Below are 10,875 nucleotides of genomic sequence, written 5' to 3'. Positions count from 1 at the left end.
CTCACCAGCTGTGTCCCCTTCATAGCTCCAGCCTTTCTTGGCCTTGGTCTCCTTTTCTCCTCTAAAGTTCCTCACAGCCCAGGATTCTTCCCTACTCAGGGAAGGCCGGGGTCTGCAGCCCGCTGGGTGTGGGTAGGGATGGGAAGAGGAGAGAAAGAGCCAGAACCCAGAAGAGATTCTGAGGCAGGCATTTGGGGGCAAAGGTTGGGAGGGGGGAGGAGGGGAGGGGGCGGGGCAGGTGGAGTTTGGAAAGGAGTGGGGTAGAGTTACATAATGGGTCCTGGGGGCCCCTGGGCGGCTCAGTCGGTAAGCATCCGACTTCAGCTCAGGTCATGATCTCACAGTTCCTGGGTTCAAGCCCCCGTCGGGCTCTGTGCTGACAGCTCAGAGCCTGGAGCCTGCTTTGGATTCTGCGTCTCCCTCTCTCTGTGCCCCTCCCCGACTCATGTTCTGTCTCTCTCTGTCTCTCAAAAACAAATAAACATTAAAATAATAATAATAATAATAGGTTCCGGAATCACTCACTAGATGTGAGTCCAAATCCCTGCGCAGGACCTATGCCTGGGGCCTGCTCTCAAAAGAGCACATGGTTGGTTTTGTGTTCTACCATTGCCGTCTTGAAAAAATTATTAATTATTTATTTACTTATTTTGAAAAATTGTTTTCATATTTATTTTTGAGCAAGTGAGAGAGAGAGAGAGTGCCCGTGAGCCGGGGAGGGGCAGAGAGAGGGAGACGGAATCCGAAGCGGGCTCCGCGCTGGCCGCCGAGAGCCCGATGTGGGGCTCAAACTCGTGACCCTCGAGATCATTGACCTGAGCCGAACATAGATGCCGAACCCACGGAGCCACCAGGGCGCCCCCAAATTCTTAATTTGTTAAATAAGGGGCCCGGCATTTTCAGCGCTTCCACTACCTCGGAGGGTCTTTTCGAGAAGTAGATGAGATTCCAGGCAAAGCGGCAGGCGGAGGTCAATCCGTAATAGTTGCCAATCTCTGGTAATTTCGGCAGCATCGCTCTTTAAGGCCTGACAGGGAGACATATTTCCAGAGCAGCCTGTCTATCCCCCAGCCTTGTGTGGGTGCAGGACACTTGAGACCCAAACTAGCATCCTCTCTGGGAAGCAAACTGTTCCCCCGTCCCCACACCCCCCTGCCTGCGGCCATACTGGGTCAAGTGGTTCAGGGCCCCAGATGACCAGGAGATGGGATCCTAGGGATTGGGAGCCTGGAGGAAGATGAGGTCTAGGGAGGCCTGCTCCCGGATCTGCTGAAGCCCAGGAGAGGGGCAGTCGTCTGCCCTGCACGTGTGAAGGCCCCACGCCCACAGGCGCTAACAGGGTCTCCCCCGGGAGCAGCCCTCCCTCACCCTATGACCCAGTTTGTGGCATCCCCACTGGATCGGTTCCCAAGTCCCAGCAACTCAACCTCCCAGACTTTCTGAAGTCCCAGCTTCCTAGATTAACAGCTCAGCTCCTCGATTTCCCAACAGTGAGGCCTTGGGCGTGTGTCCCTCTGTGCCTCAGTTTCCCCACAGCGAAAGGACAGCTCTGACCCCGTGGCGCGCCACGTGATGTTATGCCCTGCTTGGAAAGCACTTAGAAGTGTCCTGACAAATGTTAGACGCTAGAACTGCCCGCCTCCCTGCCTCACCTCCACTCTGAGCCCGAGAGCATGCTCCAAAATGCCAGTCTGGGGGCGCCTGGGTGGCGCAGTCGGTTAAGCGTCCGACTTCAGCCAGGTCACGATCTCGCGGTCCGTGAGTTCGAGCCCCGCGTCAGGCTCTGGGCTGATGGCTCGGAGCCTGGAGCCTGTTTCCGACTCTGTGTCTCCCTCTCTCTCTGCCCCTCCCCCGTTCATGCTCTGTCTCTCTCTGTCCCAAAAATAAATAAAAAACGTTGAAAAAAAAATTAAAAAACAAAACAAAACAAAAAAAACAAAACAAAACAAAATGCCAGTCTGACCATGCCACTCCTTCCGCTGGGTCCCTCCAGCTGCCTGCTGTCTTCAGGATAAAGCCCAGACTCCCTGGACTCCCCTGAGCCTCCGTGTCCTGAGCACCTGCTAAGCATCCATTTCCAGGCCTCCCGCCAAAGGCCTGGGATTTGCTCTGGGAAACTTCCAGCCCCCAGTGCAGTTCCTACGATGTGACTGTCAGTCAAGCCAAGGGGCGGGCACATGACCAGGCTTGGCCAATTGGGTGCCCTCTCTAAGGACCTTGATTCTTGGGGATCGAGGGGGGCTGACGGCAAGGGGTAGGGGAGGGTCCATTTGGGGGGATGTCCCCCCTGAGCTCCTGCTGCCTGGATCTCCAGGGTTGCCGTGGGCCCCCACACTCTCCGAGCCTGGGTTTTAGCTCTTCTGCAGATGTTGCGGCCTCCCTTGCAACTTCCACTGATGCCCCCTTTGCCTGAGCAGACTACTGGTTTATGTCGCAGGCAACAGAGAGCCTGACACGGACACTCTGGCTCCTGCTGACGGCTCCTCCGGCCACAGCCACACTGCTCCCACTCTGACCTTCGCCTTCTGCTTTTAAGGATCTGCCTCTAGTTCTCACAGACCTGGATGCTATTTCCTGCCTCTGAACCTTCGTCCTGGCTGTTCCTTCTGCCAGGAATATGTTCCCACCTTACTTTTCCTGGCTCGTCCTTATCCTCAAGAACCACCTCAGACATTGTCGACTCTGGGAGACTCCTCCAGCCCTGCTCCCCACCCCCACCCTCAGGCCGGCTCTGACTCTCTGGGCAACCCCAGACCCCAGACCCCAGACCTCTGACCGTCTGCACCACATGAACCCAAGGCCAGCACCAGGCCCCGCTCTCCGTCCTTCCTCAGCCTGTGCTCCTCAGGTGTTTGAGGGGCTCTAGAACCATGGAGGTCAGACAGAGACAGCTCTCTTGAGTCCTGCTCAGGGACTCCTGGGCCGGCAGGGACTCAATCCACTGCCCTCTGATGTGTGGGCCCTTGCGTAGGCCCCACTTCCTGCCCCTGCCCCCTCACCAGAGGCCCCAGCCCCTGCCCCGGGCTCCCCCAGCCACCTTTCCCCTCACTGTGGTCCCTCCCTCCCCCAGCATTCTCGCCAGGGCTACCCAGGCTGCCCTCCGTGAGACCCTGGCTCTGAGCAAATGGGGCTTTGCTGGGGAGGCCTGGACAGTTAGTAGGGCACCAGGCCCGGCTCCCCCAAATGCCACAGGCCCAGCAGCTTCAACAGCAGGTAGCAGGGCCAAGCCATAAGGCAGGGGCTGGTCCCAGGTTGAGGACCTGAGGCCCCCTCCAGCATGCCCCCTCCCCTTCCCTGGGCCGGGTGTGGTTCTGAGCCAGGGGCAGGGCTGAGTCGTTATGGGTTGCTCAGTGCCCCAGCTGGGGAACTGCACAGCCTGCAGCCATGCAAAGTCAGGTAGAAGGAGGTAACAGGGAGAGTCCTGGGGCACGCCAGTGGGATCTGGGGAGCCCGCGGAGTGGGGACATTAAAAATGACCTCTACCTTGCCTATAGTCGACCAGCCTGAAAGGACAAAAACAGCCCAAGTCTCCCTGGGGTCACTGATGCCTCTCCCCCTTCTCCTTGGGACCTGAACCAGGGAGGCAGGGGTAAGGCCACGCCACCCACGGGTGGATCCTGCAGTGGACATGTCATAAGGACAGAAGCCAACGTTATGATGTCACGGCCCCACTGTGGCTCTGTGCCCTTGGAGCTGTGAGTGAGTCGACCGGACCCCCTCCTCCTTCCCCAGGCTCACGTCTGATGCTCAGGGCTGGAAAGGCTGACCATGTAGCCCCTCACCTTCTCTCCCTGCTCCACGCATATGCTGTGGCTGGTCCAGCAGATGGCCAATGAATGGCAGGCTTAGGGAGACTTCTTTCTCCTTTGGGTCATAACTGGGAACCGGGCTTAGGCAAATGGTCCGGGGGCTCTTTGCAAGGCTGTGTGGAAACTACCTGTTACCTAGGCCACCTCCCCAGCCTGACTACGGGCTCACTGATCTGTCCCAGCCCCCACTGTCCTTTGATAAGCTCCTATCCGCTCACAGTGATGTCACTGAATGCATAAAGGGGTGGAGGGTGGGTGGGCAGGGTAGGTGACAAAGGTGTCCCCTCCCCATGCGGGTTGCTTTCTGAACCGGCCCCCAGCCCTGACCCTGGGACTCTCTTGTTGGGAACCAGCACCTGTTGGAAGGCCCGGGTATCTTGGTGAATTTGGGACTTGACGATGATGGGACCGATCCCAGTTATGGGGTGGTAAGGCCAATAATGCCACTATAGAAAGGCAAATCTGGCCCTTCCAGAGCTGGGGGTGCAGCTCAAAGACCCCAAACATTGGCTTTAAAGAGCTCAAGTCCATATCCAGTCCTGCCGTGTGTTCCTGGGCTGGTCACAGGCCCCCTCGGAGCCTCTGTCTCCTTTTCTAGGAAGCGGGAATGTACCCTGGCTTTTGAGGACCGTCGGGAAGGTCGGGAGAGAAAGCTGCTGTCCTGCTTGTTGCCATTGCTGTCCATCCTCTTCCCATCTGGCCCACGTGGCCCTCGTCCTCTAGCATAGCCGGGGGCAGCGAGGGGCAATGCTGGTGGCCAGGGACACAGGCCAGTGTGACTGTCGACAAGGACAGGGCCCTGCAGGTGCTGTTACGGAACTCTGCCAGCCCCCGGCCAAGTACGAGTTGACCCAGGCCACGCTGGACCCCTGCCCCAGACCCAGCGCCACCCGTGGTGGGCTAAGTGGCCAGGACTGAGCGAACGTTGGGAGGGCCATCAGGGAAGGGACAAGGACACCTGGAAGAAAATGGGGAGGGGCGGCCCCGGTGAGGGCGGTGGGGGACCTTGGGCCATCCCATGCCCTCTGCAGGCTTCGTCTCCTGTCAGAGGCAGGGCTGTGGGTGGCCGTCCCCTGCACCTATCAGCTCAACCCAAGTCAACTTGCAAGGCAACCCTGGGTCCTCTCCCCTCAGGCAGCCCTCCGGTTTCAGCCCGCCCTTAAAAGCCTGAATTAGATGCAAAAGTCTGTGTCTGTGAGCAATTTTATGGAGAAAAGGTCCAACCCTTCCATCAGATTCTAGAATGGCTTCCCGACCCCACTACGGTTTAGCCCCATGATGCGCAGGGCCCACATGGTGTTTGTGGGGAAAGACAGTTTTCCCTGCATTTTCCAGGACTGTATGGATGACAAGATGGGGCACGAGAGGCAGAGAGGCCTGCCTTGGGTCACTCAGCAATCACTCAGAGATCCTACCACAGCCCCTGGAGGCTCAGCCAGCTGACCAGAGCGGGGAGGGGGCCGCTCTGCCTCTGACCTTGACCCCTGACCTTGACGGGGCACAGAGCAGGAGCCCTACTGGAGACCCATCTTGCTCAGGGGCTCGCCTAAGAGACAAGCGTGGCTGGGCAGCAGTAAGCGGTCATCTCCCCTCTCGGGGTGCTGGGGCCCCCGACCTCGGACTAAGCACTCACCATGTGCTGGGCACCCCATGCGTAATCCCAGGGAGGGGCTCTCACTACTGTCGTTACAGATGGGCTGTCCAAGCACAGAAGTGAAGCTCCTGGCCAGGTCACCAGCTGGTGGGGGGGGGGGGGGGGCTCAGGCTACCTCTAGGAGAGGCTCTGTAGGACCCCCCCCACCCCCCACCAGACAGACTGGACTCCACTCTCCCCCGTGCCTGACCACAGCAGCTCTTTGAACCGTTGTGGCTCAGTTAGCTCATCAGGAAATGGGGTGGAGATGAGGGGTAGAGGGGGTGACTGGCCAGGGCAAGTCTGAGCAGGAGATCCAGGGAAAGCCTTGCAAGAGTTCATGACCTGGGTGCCTCCAAACAAGGCACTGGTGCCTGGCTCTTCCTGTCACTGAAATGTCCCTGCAGGCAGAGGAAGCTGAAGAGAGGGGTGGAGAAGCACAGACTTTTTTGAAGACTCTCTGATTGAGGTCCTTGAGAAGATCCCCAAGGGTATGTATGGAGCTTCCCCTCCGAGGCCACCTCCCAGCGTTGGGGCCAGGACACTGAGTGAGCCTTGAACTCCACCTGCAGCATGAGGACCCGCAAAGGTCAAGGCCACAGGGGTTCAAAAGGGCACAGGTGCCCAGCGAGCCTGCCTCGTGAACCCCGGTGAGGCCACTGTGGCCTGTGGCAAGTTCTCGAGGTCCTGGTTTCTTTATTTATTTATTTTTTTTTTTAACGTTTATTTATTTTTGAGACAGAGAGAGACAGAGCATGAACAGGGGAGGAGCAGAGAGAGAGGGAGACACAGAATCCGAAACAGGCTCCAGGCTCTGAGCTGTCAGCCCAGAGCCCGACGCGGGGCTCGAACTCACGGACCGTGAGATCATGACCTGAGCCGAAGTCGGACGCTTAACCGACCGAGCCACCCAGGCGCCCCGAGGTCCTGGTTTCTTTATCTGTACAAGGGGAGCCGCACCGGTCACGCGAATGGAGGAACTCACCCTTCAGAAGCCCCGGCATTCAGCTGACACCTGGTAAATGTTAGCTATTATCGCTACTATTTCGTGGGTCTTTGGTTTTGTTTCATGTGTCGCTATGACCGACGACAATGACACAGACACCGGAAATGGGCTTTGCGTTTTGTTTTATCCTGATTCAACCCAGAGCCCACTGCCATCCAGGCCAGAAGCTTGTTAGGAAAGGGAAGGGGACACAAGCAGGTTTTTTTCTCATCGTCATTATCTCAAATTACACTAATAAAAATAACTGTTACCGTTTATTAACTACTTACTCTGTGCCAAGCTCTTTAGTGAATCTTTTTTTTACCCTTCTGCGTGAGCTTCTGTTACCCAGGCTCAGAGACGTTAAGGAACTTGCCCCAAATGCCCAGCCAGGAAATACTGGGGCCGGGTCTCAGATTCTGGTCTGACTTCAGAGCCACCGCACTAAGCGCTGTGGAGCTGTGAGAGCCTCCCCCAGAACTCTGCCCCGGAGGTCAGGGCAGGCTTCGCAGAGGAGGTGGCCTCTCATTGGGCTCAAATGAGCTCAGCGAGGGGGAAGAGCATGGCAGGCAGGGGGAACAGCACGAACGTAGGCTGGAGCCACAGCCCTGCATGACGGGTTTGGGGCACCAGGACCTGGTTCAGGGAGTTGCTGGGAGATGGCACCAGAAAGTTGAGCAGCACCAAAGAGCTTCGAGCACCAAGCCAAGGAGGGGTGAGGGCTCCAGGTCAGCATGGGGCTTGACCAGACCCGGCACCCAGAGCTGCTTCTCAAGCAGCCTCCTGGTTTGGAGTCTTCCTAACTCAGCAATTCAACCCTGCTCACCCCATCCGGGATGGGTTACCACCAAAGCCGGGGACCCTATCACTCAGGACAGCAACAATTCCTATCCCCTCCTTGTGGGCTCCCCCAGTCAGCACTGTTTCCTGGGGGACAGTCTCCTGTCTCACCGGGCAGTCTGGATCCAGAATCCGGGTTCTTGGCCACTAGGCGGTCCTTCTAATGTTGCCGCTTCTCTTGAAGGGGCAGGAGGTGGGCGATGAGGCCGGACAGTTGCTGGACCAGTCCTGCCATCTGGGAGTAAGCCCTGCGTGGATTGTCTGGCACCTGTCAACTTTGGGACTCCAGCTGGGATTTCGGGACCTCGGCAGAAGTCCCATCTGCCTCATTAGCATCACCACTGCAGGGGGCAGGTGGGGGCTGGGCTCTCTGTGCCCACCCATCCCTCCGCGGCACTGTCTCCACAGGCCACAGTGAAGGGGAGGGGCCGGAGGAGGCCCTCGTGGAGACCGTGGTGGGGCACTATGGGAAGCTCTTCACCATCAACCAGGACATCCAGAAGCCTCTGGAGGCCTTCTCCAAGAGGAACCAGGTCGTCCACCAGAGCCTGGGGTCTCTAGAGGAGAGTCATAGGGCTCGTACCCCAGTAACAGCTATCTGAAGCCTGGCCCTTTGCCTTTAGCCCATAAAACCGGGGGCATGGGGGTCTCCTCTGCACCTGCGAGGAAGTCTCGGAGCATTGGTGGGCTGCTGAGAGGGTCTGGGTGAGGCTGTCACTCCAGAGCCTTGTTCTGTCTCCCTTTCTGTCCCCTTTCTCCAGGCTGACCCCTGACAGTGCTTATGCTTAAACGTGTTCTTGGGGGTAGAAAAGTCATGAATTCTAGATTCAAACAGACTGGGTGCGGATCCCAGTTCAGTCTTTGACTAGCTGAGTAAGTGTGTACCGTGTCTGAGCCTCAGTTTCTTTATCTGTCAGATGGCAATGCAAACTAGCTAGGAGGTTGTCCTGAGGCACGGGACACAGACGGTGCCCAAGTTCGTGCCCCGAGAAGTCACCTGTCTCTCCTTTCTGGTTCATCTTATAATAAATAGAACTTTTGCCAGGAGGGCCGGCCATTCCAGAAGAAACTGCGCCAGGCAAAGGCGTGGCATGATGAATTTGCATGCTGAAGCTGGGGCCTGGGGACTCGGAGGGGAAGGGGACTCGGAGAGGAGGGCTGAGGGTGGGTTGATTCTGGCACAGGACCGTTGTGCGCAGTTTGCAGCGAGCCTCTGCCCCCTAGTGGCAGCACTGAAAACCTACACCATTTGGCACCTTTTCGCCTCCGGGGAACCGGACCCTTTATGAGCAGCCTGGCAGGGTGAGGGCGCTTTACCTGCTGTATCTCATTTAAATCTCACCCCAGCGCCTGGAGGTAAGTGCTTTCATTCCTAGCGCTGAGACAAGGGGAGGTGAGTAACCTTGAGCGTTCAAGTGCCGGGTTGGATCTCATCTTTCTTTAAAATGTTAATATTTTGTTCATCATGGATTAAAAAAATGTTTTTTAATGTTTATTTATTGTTGGGGGGGGAGGGGCAGAGACAGAGAGGGAGACACAGAATCCGAAGCAGGCTCCAGGCTCCGAGCTGGCCGCGCAGAGCCCAATGCGGGGCTCGTACTGGTGGACTGTGAGGTCATGACCTGAGCCGAAGTCCGACGCTTAACCGACTGGGCCACCCGGGCGCCCCTTAATTTTGATTTTTAAACAACAAGTGAATTAAAATGTTCTTCACTGTAATTTATCTTAATTAAGCATAAGCTGAGTTTTTCGATGCCACCTTGAATTTTGCAACTTAGACCGAGGTGTGCTTTTCTTCCCACTTTCCAGAGGAGGAAAGGAAGACTCAGAGAAGTGAGGACACCTGTGTAGGTCCAGGGCTGAGCCCGCATCCCATGGGGCCTTGCGTGGGGGGGGGCGGGTGTGGCCGGCACTACATGGACCAGAGCAGGCTGGGCTTCAGGAAGCTTTCGCCAGCCTTGCTCCACGGTGCCCTCCTAGCAGCCTCGGAGCCCAGAAGGGCACAGACTCTTGGGTCTGGTTATGGGAGGAAGCGAGCATTAAGCCCCAGTCAGCCTGGACATGCTCTTTTGGGCATTTCCTGGTACCTTGAACAGCCAGACCACCCAGGACTTCCCCTTCCTCCCTCCCCCCATCAGGCTCAGATCTCCCAGGGCAGTGAGCTCCTCCGGACCAGGCCCAGGGCAGATGCCCCAGGAGGGTTTGCGGCACCCAGGTGACCCAGCCCCTCCCACCGCAGAGCCTCAAGATTCCGCTGTGTCAGCTGCGAAAGAGGTGTCGCGGCAAGCAGGAACAGTGGTGACAGTTGGAGCACCACGTTGCCTACCAGAGAGACGTGGACAGCTGTGATGTGAGCCCGCTCTGTGGGCTGGGGGCGGGGGCAGGGCTGGGGGCTGCTGTCTCCTCAATAAGCATCACCCCCTCCCCAACACCACCACACACACCCCTGCTTACCTCACCCTGGTGACTGTCAGCTTTCAAAGGGCTTCTCTAAGATGGGGCAGAGGTTACTTTACAGATGGGAAAACTGAGATCACAGATAGGTAAAGGGCCAAGCTCTACCAAGAACCAGTACCCGGGCTTGGCATGTGCTGGGTGCTTACCCGGTCCTCCGGTAATGCTTGTAGGTAATAACAGAACGATGGCTTTTAAGTGAGTGGTTGTCACTCACGATCGTCAGTAATTCCTAGGACTGTCTGATGGTAGGCAGGTAGTACTTGGCACAAGGCCTTGCCCGGGACAGGCCCTCCTAAATGCTGCTTGGTTCTTACCTCTATCTGTTTCACAGATGAGAAGAGTGATTATTCGGAAAGAGTAAGCCATGCCCGAAATCCGTGACCAGAGGCCAGGATTTCTGGACTTAAGCTCTCGAGCTCCTGCTTACTGGCCTTTGGAATGGGGACTGGTTACCCTCCGGCCCCTGGGTCCTCACTAAAATCAGAGCCTGTACCCTTCCAGCCTCAGGGGCTGCTGGGAAGACACCAGGACCATAGGCCTGGGCACACTGCACCTGGACTGAGTGTGGTCAGCGAATCCAGGGCCTTCTCGGGCCCCATGGGATCCTGGAAGACGCGATGGTTGGGATCTACAGGTGGCTGACCTCCAGCCAAGGGGCTTAGAGGGGGAGTGGACTGGCCACTGTTCACAGAGCCCCTTCTGGGTCTTTCTCTTCAAGGTGGGAAGCAAGGCTGTCACCGCTGACCACAGCCCCACAGACCTGAAGCCCAGGACTCCGGGGCTGCCCAGAGTGAGGAGCTCTGGGTTCCTCCAGCCCCCTTCCCAGCCCCTGCTCCAGGTGTGGACCGTGGGGGTCTCCAGCCAGGAGGACCCTCTGGGAAGTTAGTTCAATGTCTCTCATGGCAGGGGAGGACACTCAGGTCCTGCAGTGGGAGGCCCTTTGGGAGTGGAGCACAGACCAGGATGAGAAGGTGGCTTCTCTGGCCTGAGTGAGCTGGGGAGGGGGAATGGTGGGAGAGGATTGGGACCTCTTCCTCCTCCTCCCCCTCCTTCTCCTTCTCCCTCTCCTCACCCCCTCCTTCTCCTCACCCCCTCCTTCTCCTCCTCCCCCTCCTTCTCCTCCTCCCCCTCCTTCTCCTCCTCCCCCTCCT

At 57.6% G+C, this 10,875-nt stretch overlaps 1 protein-coding gene across 1 annotated transcript in view; it reads left to right on the top strand.

The window, feature by feature from the left end:
- Positions 1-4,556: 4,556 nt before the first annotated feature.
- Positions 4,557-10,875, top strand: part of CCDC197 (coiled-coil domain containing 197) — a 10,814-nt gene continuing 4,495 nt past the window's right edge. The window contains 7 exon segments of the mRNA XM_049611982.1: positions 4,557-4,704; positions 4,841-4,859; positions 5,754-5,889; positions 5,891-5,933; positions 7,676-7,854; positions 9,507-9,617; positions 10,443-10,514. Of these exon segments, the coding sequence (XP_049467939.1) occupies positions 4,557-4,704; positions 4,841-4,859; positions 5,754-5,889; positions 5,891-5,933; positions 7,676-7,854; positions 9,507-9,617; positions 10,443-10,514 (708 nt within the window).

This window comes from Panthera uncia, assembly GCF_023721935.1.
Source record: "Panthera uncia isolate 11264 chromosome B3 unlocalized genomic scaffold, Puncia_PCG_1.0 HiC_scaffold_1, whole genome shotgun sequence".
In the NCBI taxonomy this organism is placed as follows: Eukaryota; Metazoa; Chordata; class Mammalia; order Carnivora; family Felidae; genus Panthera; species Panthera uncia.
This window is presented reverse-complemented; position numbering and strand designations above follow the sequence as displayed.